This window comes from Mytilus galloprovincialis, chromosome 7 (genome assembly GCF_965363235.1).
Source record: "Mytilus galloprovincialis chromosome 7, xbMytGall1.hap1.1, whole genome shotgun sequence".
NCBI lineage: Eukaryota > Metazoa > Mollusca > Bivalvia > Mytilida > Mytilidae > Mytilus > Mytilus galloprovincialis.
This window is the reverse complement of record NC_134844.1, coordinates 73,398,086-73,416,297: the sequence shown is the minus strand read 5'-3', so window position 1 is coordinate 73,416,297 and position 18,212 is coordinate 73,398,086. Positions and strand designations below refer to the sequence as shown.

At 33.4% G+C, this 18,212-nt stretch overlaps 1 protein-coding gene across 9 annotated transcripts; it reads right to left on the bottom strand.

The window, feature by feature from the left end:
- Positions 1-620: 620 nt before the first annotated feature.
- Positions 621-18,101, bottom strand: LOC143083630 (uncharacterized). 9 transcript variants are annotated; one of them, XR_012980813.1, is made up of 8 exons: positions 17,983-18,099; positions 16,572-16,787; positions 11,365-11,511; positions 10,821-11,089; positions 10,443-10,560; positions 9,431-9,693; positions 8,967-9,113; positions 7,534-7,663 (listed from the first exon to the last, which is right to left on the bottom strand). XR_012980813.1 is itself a non-coding variant. In XM_076259905.1 (4 exons), exons 1-3 carry the CDS (start codon positions 9,982-9,984, stop codon positions 9,004-9,006), a joined length of 432 nt encoding a protein of 143 aa, XP_076116020.1. In that variant the 5' UTR covers positions 9,985-10,043; the 3' UTR covers positions 7,534-7,663; positions 8,967-9,003. The 9 variants fall into 9 exon arrangements, 4 of the variants coding, with proteins under 4 accessions (XP_076116020.1, XP_076116021.1, XP_076116022.1 ...); XR_012980814.1 differs by lacking the exon at positions 17,983-18,099 and adding an exon at positions 17,250-17,481; XR_012980815.1 differs by lacking the exon at positions 8,967-9,113.
- Between the last annotated feature and the right edge of the window lie 111 nt (positions 18,102-18,212).

Below are 18,212 nucleotides of genomic sequence, written 5' to 3'. Positions count from 1 at the left end.
TATACATATGATATATCAGGGTTTAAAGGGTTAATATTTTGCATTTTGAGTGGAACAATATATAGCTTGTTTGTGTATGATTGGGGAGGAGGGTCGCTTGAACTATTTCCATGGGGAAAAATGTTATGATTTACATTAGTAATGAGCCAAAGTCCACAATAATTGTGTTGTTATCTTGCAAGCATCAACAGGGTCTGAATTGATATAAATGAAGGATTTGATTTCTTAGAACCAAATAGTTTTTTCAATATATTGATCCAAATATCACACAGCACTTTAGTGTAGAAATTTTAGCAAACGATTACTATGTTTTGTGTCTCCCACATTGATTTTTTTTATTTAAGATGTGATAAACATGTACTCCTGCAAAATATTTGTTTAGTGTTACAAGCAGTTAAATCAAATATAAACAGGTGCCCCCATTTTCTTCGTCAATGTGTAAATATGCAAAAGTCAATGGTCTTGCATACTGAATTTTATCCCTTTAGTGAACTAACATGTATAAAGTGAAACCACCCTTATTTGCATATTGATAATATTGAACTTAAATTCAATGTTTACTACAAGCAAGAAAGTCAATTGGAGATAATGGAAGTAAAGAATAAAAAAAAAGATAGATAATAAGTTGTTCAAATGTTTAATTTTCTCAAAACTAAATAATTATATGGTCATGATGGTACAAGCAAAATCATTTTAACATATATTCTAATATAACTTAGTTTTCATTGATCAAATATGTATCTTAACCTTCTATTCAAAAGAGTGATTGCTTAGCATGCTTAGTAAAATGTACTTTAATAATATGTGACAAATACTTTTATAAAAAAAATAATAAGGAAATCTTGATATTCTCCTGTCTTTCTTTAAAGCCTATCTCCTATTACTTATAGAAAATTCATTTTCAGTCCCATCTGTTGATGTTGGTTTGGTTTTTTTGGTTGTAAATACCACTTCATTTCACAACCTGGCCCACTAGTGTCAGGTTGTTTCCTGTTGCAACTGTTAACAATGCTTTCCTACATATATATATATATAGCTATCAATAGATGGTTTTCAAGTCAATTTAAGGTAGCAAATCTAATGACACAGCCAACTTTTGAGCAAAAGAACAGCATATAATCAGAACTTTCTGAGTGACGAGAGGTTAACTGGATGAGTCTTCACCATTTTCTGTTTTTTATTTCTGGTCCTTCATGGAGATTAACTGCACCAACTGTTTTAGGCATTTTGATTTTTCCAGTTACATTAACAGGTAAATCAAATCCTGATATTATCACACATTATTCTGTTTTATTTTCCTGTCGTTTACCAAAATCCATTTGGTCTATGGATTTATTAGGAATAAATTTTACCTTGCCGATGTTGTAGGCTTTCCTCAGTAGTATACCATCTTTTTCAACTCACAACTCATTAAAATCATTTATTCCTTCTAACTTGTGTGTTATCAGTTTGTGTTATGAGGTGTTGTTAGCACATTTAGAGACTTGACATCCAGCAACACCTGTGAACAGAAATAATAATGAGGGGAATTATAAACCGTTTCAAAGGTCATGTTTTCAACTTCAACAAAATGTGTGTACATTACAGCATAGATCAACATGATATTTTGAAGAAAAGAAAAACATTTTAAACTAGAGGCTTCAAGGAGCCTGTGTTGCTCACATGATATTTTTATTTACAATTGATGCATGGAATAATGCAACCTTTATACTTTTGCTCTAGTTTCAGAGATACATGTATGGAAAAGTCAAAAACTGCATTTTTTACCTATGTTCTATTTTTAGCCATGTCTGCCATGTTTTAGGCAGACAGGGTCACTGGACACATTTTACATTTTTTTTTAAAATAAATACCATAATGTTTATTTGGGTCCAAGTACATTTAAATTTGTCTCAGTTGTTTCAGGAAAGATTTTTGAAAAAAATTGCAAAAATTTACGAAAAATTGTAAAATTTGACTTTAAAGTGCAATAACTCCTTATGAAGTCAATTGTCAATTTTGATCCTGTTCACTGATTTGTAGAGCTCACTTTGCTGAACGTTATTGCTGTTTACAGTTTATCTCTATCCATAACATTATTCAAACTAGAGGCTCTAAAGAGCCAGTGTCGCTCACCTTGGTCTATGTGAAGGAAGCAGATGGATTCATGAAAATTGTTAAAAATTGACTATAAAGGACAATAACTCCTTAGGGGGATCAATTGACCATTACAGTCATGTTGACTTATTTGTAAATCTTACTTTGCCGAACATGATTGCTGTTTACAGTTATTAATATCTCTATCTATAATAATATTCAAGATAATAACCAAAAAACAGCAAAATTTCCTTAAAATTACCAATTCAAAACGGGTTGTCTGATTCATCTGAAAATTTCAGGGCAGATAAATCATGACCTAATAAACAATTTTACCCCCATGTCAGATTTGCTCTAAATGCTTTGGTTTTTGAGTTACAAGCCAAAAACTGCATTTTACCCCTATCATCTATTTTTAGCCATGGCGGCCATCTTGGTTGGTTGGCCAAAATCCTGGACATACCCCACATCCCCAAATTATCATTAAAGAAATATAGTAAGTGTAAGTAAAAAAAAATTGTGCAAGAAAAAATATTGAATCATAATTTCCTGTTGATATGCACATCTGCATAGTATGTCCTTATTATCTACAAAGTTTCATGAAGTTCTGTTGTGTAGTTTCAGAGGAGTTGCAATGACACTTTTGCAGAAGTACATTAACAATTTGCCCGAGCCGTTTGCCTGACCGGGATTAATTTGACATGTGCTTCAGCAAAAACGACCTCGTAGTTTGGGTCATTGAAAACTCGGCAACCGTAGCGAGTTATGCGGTCAAATTTTGATAAAATGTAGATAAATATCATAGGTTGATCGTCCGTAACCTTTTCATAGAGTGAAAATTAGTTAACCTTAAAAACGCGTGTTGAAAACGTAGATTGATTGAGTCGGAAGATAATTTTTGTCATTGCCTACCGTCATGACCGTATATCACTTTCACTTCCATTCGGCAACATTTCTTAAGCACACGTGTGATTAGAAATTCTATTTCTATGAGCTACTGAATTATTTTCTTTCAAAACCTGTTTCCGTTTTCGTTTTCTTGGCAAAAATACTTGTAAATCGAGACTGTCGTTCACATAGATTTTTGGCCGCCATTTGTTTACGGTTTCGAAAGAAGAAAGATAACTCGGGTTCGATAACGGACAATAACTCTTCCAGACGAGTTGTATAATACCCCCAGCCTTGATGTGCAATTACTGAACTAGTTAAAAATATTGTTTAACTGCAATAATAATCGATGGGACTTCTTTACTTTATGACTTAATCCCAGTAATGCCTTTTAAAATTCTTCCACATGTGAATGAGATAAAGCTTTCCAATAAATAAAAGTTAGTAAATAAACCCATTAAGTGATTTTTTTCAAAGTTCTAAATCCATGAAATTTCCAAAAAAATTGATTTGGGTCATGGTGGTTTTATAATATATAAAAAATATTTAAGCATAAATAAATGTACAAGAAATAAGCAAATATTCAGCTGTATAGATCTCAAGATAAAGAGCCTACTGAATTATTTATTTTTTTGAAAATTGTTGAAACTAAGTAGTCAAAATTAAGGATGTATAAGATAACATGAAATTGACAAATACATCAACTGATGTTTGTTAAAGCAGCACAAATAAATACCAAAAGCTGATAACTAATATTTTATAAATTTATTTTCATCATAGTTAAATTTATTAATCACATGCAGTAGAGGTAAAGGATAGAAAATATGCAGACAACTACTGGGTACTGTTTTATTTAAACTCATGGTATGTACACACAGATGCAAGTCGTTGAAAACAATTGCCAAAAGAGATTAAATTAATAAATCATGTACATGTTTTACTGCAAAATTCAGTTTTAAAATTCATTGATGGAAAGCTACATCAGGGAGCGGATATAGTTTGTAATAACATTTGGAAGCTATGAAATTTGTTTCAGTTTATATTGCTGTGTACTCATTGAAAAGGAGGATTCATATCATAAATTTTGATTTTGAAATTGAGTGAGGACAATGGAAACTGTTTTTTTTTTATTTCTGTTTATATTGTTGGGTTATTTAATGGAATGATTTGTCAAAAAGTGAATAAAAATTACTTGAGTGAGGTTTTTATTAGAATATAACCATTGTATTAAACCAGTCTATTAATTAATCTATTGCATCCAGCAGCAAGTGTTACTTACAATATAAGCCTATATATTAATGTGGTATGAAGATACCCTGCTTATCATGTGTGCTAGTCCCATTAACAGTGTAAATTTTTAAAGAAGCTGACTTACAAGGTGACAGCTACAAGACCCTAATGTGGTACATTATCCCATTTCCAATTTGATTACTTTTTTCTCTTACTTTTTACTACTACATGTATATGACTTGGCATCTGAGAGAAGAAGCAATTTATATACCATTTAAAGTCACTTTTTGAACACGAAAAAGATGTTTCCTAGTGTTAAAAATGGTTGCTTATATTGGCATTACAAATTGTAATAAACTTTAGGCACTGCTACACTGGTCATTCATCTTTTGTGTGTGCAACATGAGGGGGGAGTTCTTCCTCATAATTTCCAAAACAAAAAATTGAACCCCTATTGTTTTCAGAAACATACAGGAACAGTATTATTTTACAATAATAAATGATGCAATCTCAAGATTAATCAGAAGCAGCTGACAACACATTATGTTATTTCACTTTGGGGAAAAATCACTACCCTTCAGCAAATTTTTTTTTTCCTTCCCAATTCTAAAAAAATAATTTTCCCTTCCCTTCCAAAACAATTTTTTTTTTCCACTTCCCTTCTTTTACAATATTTTTTTAAATGAGAAAGAAAACGATTTGTTAAAATAAAATAATCATCTTGGCATTTTTATGTAAAATAATAAAGCTTTGAGATGTAACAACACATGTTTTATGAACCACACTATTTATAGACTCAGCTGTCAATTTTGTCAATATCCGGTTCTATTTTAAATGAAATTGGACTTTCGTTTTGTCGACCTTAGTACATACTGCAGTACAGCCTTTCAATGAAAAGAAAGAAAACCTGTAGCACTACAGACTCATGAGAGTGTCTGAAACGATGACAAAAGACTCTGACTCAATCGGTAATGAAAGGTTGACTGTCAAACGGCAACGAGAAATAATAATTTACAGTCGTGCACCTGATGGCGACAATCAAAGTCTCGATTTCAGTTTGTTTTACAAATATCCTTCTCACAACTCCAAAATATACGTACAATAACTACTTTTGTTCAAGTTAAGCCACTTTCATGACCGCAGGTCAAGTTTTCTAAATGTTTCAACTCGAAATGAAACTCCTGACCACGATTGTTTATGATTCCGCCATTTTGTTTTTCACGAGTTTTTTTTTTCCTCAACAATCTTTAAAAAAACATATTTCAACAGTGTTTTTACGCCCGATACTAAAATATCGAATGCATTTGATGTTTATCATAACATCCATGAAGCAACGGGGCCAAGAAACATGTTTTAAACATTATTTTTACTGTTTGCACTGTGACCGTCTAAAAATAGAAATATTCGGCATCTACACCGGTGTGCCAAAAGGATACATTCGGCATCTACACCGGTGTGCCAAAAGGATACATTCGGCATCTACACCGGTGTGCCAAAAGGATACATTCGGCATGCGCGCGGGTGTACCAAAAGGATACATTCGGCATGAAAGGGTTAAAGCAAATAAGTTCAAAGGGGAGTAACATAGAAAAAATTGAATCGTAATTTCCTGTTGATATGCACATCTACATAGTTTGTCCTTATTATCTACCAAGTATCATAAAATTCTGTTGTGGGGGTAGGTATAATAAGGAACAGATAGACAAACAGTCAAGCAGATGGATACACAGACCAGAAAAATTATGTTAATATAATATCACACATGGGGCTTCAAACAACATGCCATGGATCATTTTATCCAATGCTTTAATTTTTTCTGTTAAATATGGGTTATGTAACATGTGCATTGGCGGATCCAGGGGGGGGGGGGGGGAGTCTTGGGGTTGCAACCCCCCCTTTTTTTTGGCCGATCAATGCATTTTAATGGGGACATATAGTTGAAACCCCCCTTTTTAAAATGGCTGGATCCGCCCCTGATGTGTATGTGAGCCTCAGTCTGTGACTCGTCTAACATTTTGTCATTATCATGTCAGATTTATTTGTGAAATGAAATTTACTTAAGAGAATCAGACTGTCTCTGAAATTGTGTATAGAACCAGATTTGCTTATTTTAACAGGTCACATTTAGATCGCGGTGAGTTTGTGTTGTAATTATGTTTTCTGTTTGAACAATGTACATTTTGTTAATTTACCTGTTCTAGAGTCAAGGACAGTTTTCATATCAGCTGCTGTTACAATGTTTTTTTTCAACTTGCAACCCAACTTTTTATCTTTTTGCGCTTATTTGCCATCTTTGAATCGCAATATGACTTTCCTGCATGGGCCTCAGAGTAGCAATATCCCTGTATATTGATCCCTATGAAATATAAGATATTCATTACTCTGCAATTTAAATATACACAAAATAACTAAAAAGTATTGTATAAAAGTTTTATCACATTAGATTAAGGCAAACTACAGAAATAGGAAGAAAACTAAAAAAAATAGCAATTTTACCATTTGTAAAGGGGCATAACTTTAGAACGACTAAAGTGACGCCCCCAATATTCAAACTTGATTGTGTTTAGTGGTAATAAGCATTGTATAACAGTTTACTAACATTTGGTTAAGGCAATCTAAAGTTAACTATAGTTGTTAATTTCTGTGTCAATTTGGTCTCTTGTGGCGAGTTATCTCATTGGCAATCATACCACATCTTCTTTTCTGTATAAATAGTTAGAGTACAGACATACAGTGGTTGTTGTTTGTTTACAGTCTGTGCCAAAAACTATTTGAATAACTAGCCCTATGGGATAGTAAAAAAAAAATAATACTAGCCTGAATTTATATGTACTGGACCGGATAAAATCTGTGTCCCTGGTGAGGATCACGAAGTGATCCGAACCAGCTAGGGAGGTTTGGGGGCATGCCACCCCAAGAAAATTTTGGAATATTAGATGTAAAATCCTGCATTCTGAAGTTACATTTTTGTGTATAAATCTTGTCAAAAATGTAGAGTTTTTTCTCCATGTTATATGAAAAATTCTACTTTCCTTCAATAAAAACCTTCTCAAAACTGTTGACAAAACTGACACCATTCTTTGAATTGAAGACAAACATGTAAATGTAAATTAAATGTATACATGTAGATATAAACCCCTTGCCATCACATATTGTTTATTCAAATTTGACTTTGGAAAGTTAAAGAGATCACTCTTTCTGATGCAGACCAAAAATAGAAGAAAGCTTATATCAATTGATTATATATTTACATTTTTGTGTATAAATCTTGTCAAAAATGTAGAGTTTTTTCTCCATGTTGTATGAAAAATTCTACTTTCCTTCAATAAAAACCTTCATAATTTTTCATGATTTTTTTCAATTTGCTGAACAACTCCTGTTCAGCAAGTTCATTTTCATCTTCACTTTCTTCACCACTGTCCTCATCCTCATCTGTACTGCAATCTTCTTCTTGGTTGATAACAATCATCTGAAAAAAATATATATCAAAACCTTGTAATATTAATCATTTCAATTTGATGTGGATGTACATCATGGTTGAATACAAGTAAACTGCGAGCTACTGCTCACTGATGATACCCCCGCCGCAAGTGGATAATATTAATAGTGTAAAAATATGCAAGTGTTCGGTAAACAGGAAGTTGTCGAGTGATGAATCTGAAAACGCATCACACAGTATAGCTGACTTATATAAATCCTGAAACCAAATTTCAGAAATCCTTGTATTGTATTTCCTGAGAAAAATGTGACGAAAATTTTCAACTTGGCTATCATGTGTAAAATGGTACAAGTGTTCGGTAAACAGGAAGTTGTCAAGTGATCAATCTGAAAACGCATCACACGGTATAGCTGACTTAGATAAACCCTGAAACCAAATTACAGAAATCCTTGCATTGTAGTTCCTGAGAAAAATGTGACGAAAATTTTCAACTTGGCTATCATGTGTAAAATCATACAAGTGTTCGGTAAACAGGAAGTTGTCAAGTGATCAATCTGAAAACGCATCACACAGTATAGCTGACTTAGATAAACCCTGAAACCAAATTACAGAAATCCTTGTATTGTAGTTCCTGAGAAAAATGTGACGAAAATTTTCAACTTGGCTATCATGTGTAAAATCATACAAGTGTTCGGTAAACAGGAAGTTGTCAAGTGATCAATCTGAAAACGCATCACACGGTATAGCTGACTTAGATAAACCCTGAAGCCAAATTTCAGAATTCCTTGTATTGTAGTTCCTGAGAAAAATGTGACGAAAATTTTCAACTTGGCTATCATGTGTAAAATCATACAAGTGTTCGGTAAACAGGAAGTTGTCAAGTGATCAATCTGAAAATGCATCACACGGTATAGCTGACTTAGATAAACCCTGAAACCAAATTTCAGAAATCCTTGTATTGTAGTTCCTGAGAAAAATGTGACGAAAGTTTCGTGGGACGGACTGACTGACTGACGGACTGATGGATGGACTGACGGACGGACAGACAGCGGTAAAACAGTATACCCCCCCTTTTTTAAAGCGGGGGTATAATTTAAAGCGGGGGTATAATAATTACAACAACTTTGGACTATAATAATTTGCATGATATATAGTAATTAGTTCTCTACAAAGAAAAATAATTTATGCTGTGTTGTGTATTAGAATTAAGATATTGCAGAAATTTATATCTTTGCTGGTTCTCATTCTTAAAAGTATTTATGGTTTTTTTTTAAATTACAAATATTTGAATGCTTTTATGAACTATGTGATGTATTTTAAATACAATAAATACCTGGATGTCTTGACCAGCAGCTGGTGTATCAATCTCATCATGACCAACCACAACAGTTTCTTGGTCGACTGTGTTTGTTTGGAGTGTCTCGGTTAACCGTGATGGTCTGGAATAGCCAACTCTTTTTCTTCTGTCTGAAGGGGTAATCTGAAACAGTACAAATTATTTAAAAAAAAATAAACAGTGTTTGTCAGAAATTTTAATTAAGTTTACAATTATTCAGACTAATATGTAATCAAAGAGGAAACTTAAACTTATTAAAACTTTGTCTTGAAAGAGCTTAACAGCATGGGAGAAAATACATAAGACATTAAGTATGTGTTTTAAAAGGCATACAATGATACAGTGAACTGAGGACAGTAAGTATTGAAAATAAGTAAACAGGAATAAATTCAACTTTGAGCTAATATTATCCAATTTTTTCTGTCATGCAGACAAAAAAATAATTTTGAATGAAAAATTACCATCCAGCTTTGGGTTAAACTGCTCAACATTAGCAGTCTCAATTTCGACTTGGATCAAGTCCTTCAATGTGTCCGTCTTCAAATGACCCCGCCTCTTGCCTTTGCTGAGTTTGGTTCTGCTGAATGTAGTTTCGTTATTGACACTCGTTGGTGGTAGACTGAGCAGAGCATCTATAACAAGCTTTATATTGTCAAGGCCATCCCTGAATGTTTCAAACACAGATCCCCATGTCAAGGCACCATCTATAAGTCTGTTACTGTACCTAAAAAATTAATACACAAAATTGTAAATATTCAATATCAGACATATATGGATATTTTATTTTTAAAAATATTAAGATGTTCAAGGCAAAAAATTGGAGTAAATGAATACAGAGTTAGGAGTTGTTTACCCTAAAGGTAACATTAAGCTAAAATTAGTTTTTATAGAATAGAGAATGGAAACATTGTGCCAAAAAGACAACAACCCAAACAATGAGCAGAAACATTAATTACCTTTGATATATTAAAGATTTCAAAATGGCCCACTCTGTGTTAACTTCCTCTATATCCATGCCTGACCTTATTAAGGTGGACTTGAGATTTTTCTTTACAAGATGAATCTCATGGTCCCCATACTCCATGTACTCTAAAATGACAAAAAAACTTATTCATTAAACATGTTAAAAAATGAGAAACATATTTTTGCTTGCACCATAAAACACAATTTGCTTATAGACTGAGATATTGATGATTACAGGTATTTATTTAATTACTTAGGGCTATTCCAGAAAAAAATGTATGGGAGGGTTGGAAAGCAGTTTTTGTCAGCACCCACCACCCAGACAATTGTAATTGAGAATTATAGTGCATTATAGCGTGAAAAGTTGCTCTGATTCCCATCACCCATGTATTATTTTACAAAGTGCCTTCCAACCCCCCCATACATTTTTTTCTGGAATAGCCCTTATTATAACCTGTACAATCAGAGACAGTTATGCTATGACATATATGCAATTACAAGATAACTTACTTGGTTTGCATATTTTTAGAACTTCTGTAGTTGCTTTGATCTGTGCATGTCCATTATACAATGTTAGGTTCTGTTTCTGCAGAATCAAGGATAGTCTGTTCAAAGGTGATATGATTTCCTAAATGAAATGCAATTAATTAAAATTGAATACATATATAAGTTCGTCATATACATGGAAATTTAAATATGCAGTTCATATTCACATTCATTATTTGTAAAGCAGTAATTACATTGTACGTATAAGAGTAGTAACAATTGTCAAAAATCAAAACAGACATGTCAAGATAAAGAAAACCAAAAATCAATAAAGCAATCTTAAAAATATTTTGACTTCTAAATGTATGTTTTTAATAATGATTTATTATTCTACATGTATACCTTTAAATTTAACATGAATGTGACAACCGCTACATCAGTTAGAATTTTGGCAAGTCCTTCAGCTTTTGGATTTTCATGTGAAGCACTTTCTAGGTGAGCTTTAAATCCCCTGTAACCTTTGATAATAACATTTATTGCTCTAAGCATGTGTGGCATCCAACGAGTTCCTCCTACACGGGTTGGAAGTATTTTCGTCATGTTAAGTGCACTGAAAGCTCGTTTTAAGGCTTTCTTCTGTTTGGGACCTCTGCGGTACAAGTAGTAAAGACCTGTAAAATAGTTATTTGAAAATTTGACTTAAGACATCTTCTGTAAGACAAATTTATGTAAATAAATTTACATGATTAATAAATAAGGGTACAATGTATACCATGGTGTATATGTATAAATTTTTGACATTAAATTGCTATACATCAATGCATGACATACATTGCATATGCATACATGTAAAATATAATAAGCTAAATGCATTTGAATTGAATGAACTAGGACTTTTTAATCATGATAATTATTAATTGTTTTATTGCCAAACATAATAACTTACCAAGAAGAAGAGTTATGGTTTTATCATACAATTTAGATGACTTAATAGCATCCTTAAAGCTTAACTCAACTCTGTGAGCCAAGCAATGAGTAACAACTATTTCTGGGTTTTCTCTTTTCATCAAAGCAGCCACACCATTTCTTATACCTGAAAAAAATATGTCTTTAAAACAAACTATTTTTGTAACATTACATTGACATTGTACATTAAATTAATTATAGACATATACTGTAAAAATGTTTTAATTCCTTTAACATGTTTAGAATTTTTTCAAATTCTATATGTTTACCACGGTCCATGTTTACTCTAAATCAATATGAAGGTCTAGATTGAGGTTCTTTCATTACACATGTTTCAGTATAATATTCTTTTAATTTTTTAGGTCATTTGTCTTTTCTTTATACCCATTATTTTGTATTCTTTATATTATATGAACATGATGAATGAAGGATTTCATGTTTATAAACTAGTACGTACATACACTGTCACACATATAGCTACAGAGAACATATACATATTTGCTACGCACCAAGCACAGGTGAAAATAAATAACTGTATCAACAACATCTGGTTGTTTTTGTCTAATTCTAGAAAGCAGTGAATTTTTTCTGCCCTTCATAACAGAACAATTGTCAGACATAAAGCCAAATACATTTTTCCATGGAATTTCTCTATTCACCAGTGTATTGTTTAAGGCATCAAATAAATTTTGAGCATTTCCTATATTAACGATAGGCATGTCAAGAAATCTTGTAACTGTGTCGCCCAAGTTATTGTCAAAGTATCTCACAAGAATTACAAATAGTTTGTCATTACCTCTATCGTTGCTCTCATCACACATAATTGTGAAAGGTTGATTTTTACAATTTTCAACTACCACTTTGTTATTTTCAACTGAAAGGGCCCTCTTTACTATTTGGGTGGTTTTAGTTTTTCCACAGGAATAACCTGAAGCTATTTCACTGTCAGAGAACATTAATTTACACAATTTTGTGAAATGGTCAGTTACTGCAAAGGAAAGGTTGTGCTCAGCCACAAACTACGAAAATAAAGTTTCTGCATTAGTTACTTTATCAGCCAAAACACTTTTGGTCTTTGTGAAGAAAGATGCCATGCCCTTAGATTCTGCCTGAGATTTTTTATACTTTAAATGAGTCATTGTTTTAGAATGTCTGACAATATCATTTCTTGCCCCTGCGCTAACATTGATATGTGAATTACAAAGTGTGCAATAAGCATCATTCTGGCTCCTTTCACTTGGTTTAACCCATTTAAATTCCGATTCCCAACATTTACTGTATGAACATGAATACTTTTTCCTTTTACTTGGTGTGGAACAAGCTGGCCCAGACAGGGACCGCTTTCTTTCCGACATAATTTTGAAATGACAAACTATTTTTTAATTTAATTAACTGAATAATACTCACTAAAAAACTAATCTTACCTTGAAAATATCGTTACGTAGCTCAGGTAAACAGTCCTACATTTTGACTTTTGGTTACATTGAAAAAGACCGATAAAACCGAAGGTCGTATTACTTCTAAATACCGGAAACAATTCCGGTCAGAAATCCGGGTGAAACGGGTAATGTTAGAAATTCCCGGGACCCGCCGGGTAAAGAAAAACTCCCGGGTGAGAGGTGAAAATAACGGGTGTCACCCGCAAAAAACGGGTGAGTTGACAGGTATGATCTACACCTCATTATTTTATCTATATGGATAAGAAAATGTGGCATGAGTCAGAGTGTCAATGAGACAACTCTCAATCCAAGTCACAAATTGTAAAAGTAAACCATTATAAGTCATAGTACAGTCTACAACATGGATACCATTTTTTCTACTGTAAATATAAAAAAGAAGATGCGGTATGATAGCCAATGGGACAACTATCTACAAAAGACCAAAATGACACTGACAGTCATTAACAACTATAGGACACCGTACAGCCTTCAACAATGAGCAAAGCCCATACCAACCCCATCCACATTGTATATTACATAATAAATAAATTAAAAAATTAATTTACCTTGCATGTTTGATGCACCGTCTGAGCAAAAGCCAATAAGTTTACTCCACAGTTGGTTGGTATTGTCCTCTGAATTTTCAAAGCAAACAGCTTTCATGTAATTAAATATGTCCTGAGATCCTGCAGATTCAGCAGTACCCAAATCTAAAAACTTTTCAATTATCTTTCCATTTTGGGCACTTCTTACCCACAATGACTCATATTCATCCCCCATGAAGTCAGATGACCCATCACAGGTGAGGCTCAGAAATGGTGTTTTTTTCAAAAGGTCTCTGGTCTCATTTCTGGAAACACTGGCTATATTTTTGACAAATTCACAGGCCTTTTTGTCATTCAGGTAGCTATTGCCAACATCAAGACCTTTAGCTTGATCCAGTTTACATATGTATAACATTATAAGTTTTAAAGCTTAGATGATGTTTAGCAACAGCATGGGCATTACGAAAGAGAATGCTAAGTCTGTCACAGGGGTAGAAATAAGAAAAGACCATAAAAATATCTAGATTAACTTGCCCTTGTATCTGTTAACTTGCCCGACTAATGCGGACGGCGAAGCCGTCCGCGCCGACGAGCATAGCTCGTCGCACTTACGGCGAGGGGTCTGGGGGCCACTTAAGGCCCCCAGAAGCTCTGGGGTAAATGGTGCCAAATCCTGCATTCTAGACCTCTCCTGGCAGATGATATCAAGTTTCTATACACCCTTTTTTAAACAAAAACTTTTACTTTTACAAAAAAAAGTGACAAAAAAATTTCAGACGTTTTTTTAAAGGGGGGACATAATTTACTAAAAAGTTTTCCATTTGTTTCTTTCTACTTTCATTTTTAAATCAACTCAAAAGTCGTTTGCAAAACGCGTTCTGATTGGATCATTGTATCGACTTCCTTTCACGATTAGTAGCGGAAATCCCCGAGCAGGTGCGACTGAACATTCTAAAACGACGGCGCTCATTGGCTTACGCATAGGAATTGACCAATAGAATTATTCGGGACAAACTACGATGTTTACGATTTTCCTGGCATGCGCATATGAAATAAATAAAGACGGCGAAAATAGTAATACAATAATACACAGTTGTACATCGTACAAAATTACGTCTGACATAGTTATACAAATATTTTATTGGCACAAATTCATTAACAATAAATGGTTAAGACCTATTGCATATATTATTATATTAATTGACATGTCCTCGTATTTTTTCTTTGCTTCTGTAACTTGGTCGGAAGTGCGAGACGGTCTTTTTGGTGCCTTTCCAGGTCTCGCACTATCCGACCACCTCAACAATGAAGCCATGTAACGATGTAAAATTATGTGTGTACTTTTATCTTTCGATATGAAAACAAAACTGGCACCACTTCTTCATAAAATTAACGGTAACCAGTCACCGAGGTCGTTCTTATAACCAATCGTCTAAATACACAAGATGTCAAGCGGACAGTTACGAATTAATGTCTTCCGATGCAAAAATGAACATTTTTTTTTAATTTTCTGTTATGATTATATTTTATTTAGTTTATGCAACACAAATTAATCAATAACTACCGAAATTTGAAATTTGAAAACACGTGGTACTGACCGTTTTTGCGCTTTTTTATTTATTTTGAACAATCGGTTATTAGGGAGACCGTAAAAACTGGTTTATGCTACTTTTGCAAGGAAGTGAGTATCAGTTTATTGATCTCGATGGCGTTGTATTGACACATTCGGCAGTTAACTTACGGTAACGATTAAAAAAGTGCACACAGATATGCACTAGACCGGTCGGACTATCGGCAGTGTACTTTTACTAGTCCGAGCTTAATTAAACTAGACACGGGCTTCGGACTACCGCTTAACGTCGCAGACTGTGTTTATGTGTTACATATTTGTTTTTCTCTCATTATTGGTTCATTTATCAGGCTGTAAGTTTTCTCTTTTGAATTGATTTACCTCGCCATTTCCCGGCTTTTTATAGCTGACTGTGCGGTTTGGACTTTGCTCATTCTTGAAGGCTGTACTGTGACCTATAGTTGTTACTTTATGTGTCATTTGGTCCCTTGTGGAGAGTTGTCTTATTCATGTTATTGGCAATCATACCACATCTTCTTTTTTTTATAAACAAGGGTTAAACTTAAAGCACCTCCACTATGGCATGGGGCATAAAATGAGTATACATACATGTACGTAACATTTGTACATTTGTACATCTAAAATTATATCAAGGTTATAACAAAATGCACCCAAATTTTCTTTAGAAAAAGAGCAATAACCCTTCAAGTGTTGTCTGATTAAATTTCTTGTTAGAAAGCTTTTGACATGGTGAACAATTTTACTACTTTAGTTTTCCCAAAACTATAATTATATTATTTTATAGATATAACTTAAATGATATCTCTAGGTTGTTTTTTCCAAAGCAATGTCTCAAGAAACATATGTGCTTTAATAAAAATAAAGATTATAGCTAATTTCCTAATGCATGAAGGGCAAGACTTTTTTTACTTTGTTTGTATATTGTGTTATAGTAATTTAGATAACATCCAATTGCTTTTAACCATTATATTTACAGGTTTACGTTTGCCTATATTTATTGTATGAAGATGTCAGTCTTACGTTGTACAAAGCTTGGGTAAACGTTTCAAAATAAAAATTCTACTCTACAAGAAATTAGCTGTAAGATGAACATTAAACTACTGTCACTTAGCATGCTTAGGGAAAACATAAAAAAAATCAATGAAGGATAATAAACTTAATTCAAATAGTTTGGGGTGGGGGTAAAAATTGCTGCAATTTTTCTTTAATTGAAATGATTTTATACTTTCCTGTGATCAATCTATTTTTCCCAAATTAAGTTAAGAGGAGAGTAAGGGGGTCAGTGTTTATCCTACATTGAACTTTTGATTTCGACCCTAATCATGCTAATTCTCAATTGTTGTCTTCTGCTTTTACCATATAAAATTGAGAAAGGAAATGGTGAATATATCAAAGCGACGACCACCCGACCATAGAGCAGACAACAGCTGAAGGTAACCAATGGGTATTCAATGTAGCGAGAATTCCCGCACCCGTAGGTGTCCTTCAGCTGGCCCCTAAAAATATGCATACTAGTACAGTGATAATGGACGTTCGAATTATACACAAGAAACTGAAATTTTAAATCAATTTACTTAGCACAATTTTTTCTGTAATATACATTGTATGTTACCTGTTCTTTTACTTCTCTTACTTCTTGTAAGCATAAGTTAACCAGATATGTCCACAGTGGTACATGTAGCATGCTGCATTATCTGATAGAAGAACAACGTCTTACATGTACTTTAAAGAAGTTGATATTTATAGTCATTATAAAATTCTCAAGAAGTGAAGCCACACACGACCAATCCTGTTTCACAGATTCTAAAACATGGGTGAAAATTGTATGCTGAAAAAGAAATGCACAAGACAATTTTTATAGATGTAAATTGATACTGAATTCATTCCAAATAAAAGACTACATGTACATTTATTTATATTCATTTCATAAGAATCTATTCCATTAGAATCTTAAATCAAGGAATTTTTTGTTTTTTATAGTTAGTGTGATACATGTAAGAACACAATGAAAAATTATATAAAGTTCCAATTGATCATGTTTTATATATATAAAAAAATTGCTAAACAGTCTCAAACTCAGAACAACCTTATACATGATTTACAAATACAATGAAATAAGCATATTTTGGTTTTCCCGTTTGAATGATTTTACACTAGTAATTTTGGGGCCCTTCATAGCTTGTTGTTCGGTGTGAGCCAAGGCTCTTTGTTGAAGACTCCAGTTGGTATTACTTATTGTGCAAACAGAGTGTGGGGACAGAGACCAGACAGAGACAGCATATTGATTTACCTGAAAAAAACACATCTCAGTGATATCATAATCAACTCTCCTTCATTGGCATTGTCCACGGCTGGTTTGTGGATAGTCTGGCAACCTCCATGCAGTCTGAGGTCTGTCAATGCCGCGGCGTTATGTCTTCATTACATTCAGCGAGCTTTCGTACACTTTTATCCTGATTACATACAGGATTAAATCACACATGAATGGGTTAAGACAGACTTATACTGCCCTTCATGTCTGGCGAGACCATCTCGTCTGCCATTTGTTATTGTTGTTGTGCAGACTACGCGCCTTTTTTTAAAAAGAGGTAACCAAGTAAGGGAGATAAACAATACGGTGAATGACGCGTTTCAATGACTTTACTTTAGTGAATAACATTTTTCAAATAAAAATTTCCTAACTTTTTATTCATTGAAAGAGAAGATATGTATCAACTGATTTCAAATATAAAAAAAATTGTGTGCTAGGCATCTGCTGCTTACAGAAAATCAAATATATCGATGTTGACCTACTTCATGTACTTTCAATGCCATTACACTGCTGTATATATGCGGACGGCGAATGCATTCAACCTATTTTTTTCAAGACAAATATGGCATACATCGATGTAATACTATGGTTTTGTCACTTTTATAAATGATTACAAAGTTCCCAAAATTTCACCATATTCCGTGTTTATGGACTTATCAGTTTTTATTTGATTTGCCTCTTACACGGACCTGTACTTAAAAGGTCTTATTACCTCTCTAAAGAACAGCTTGCAGTCTTCAATCCTATTAATGGTAAAAAAAGGATAAATTTTGTAATTTAGCCACTTTGGTAAATGTATACACAGATAAAGTCAGACGGAAGTAACTATTTTTGCGCCAGTTTTTTTCTATTGAGTCATATTTTCCTCCTTTCTGGGAGCACCCGAAGAGTTGTCACAAACCAGTTTAAGGGAGCTACCATTTGATTTTTATGGGGGGGGGG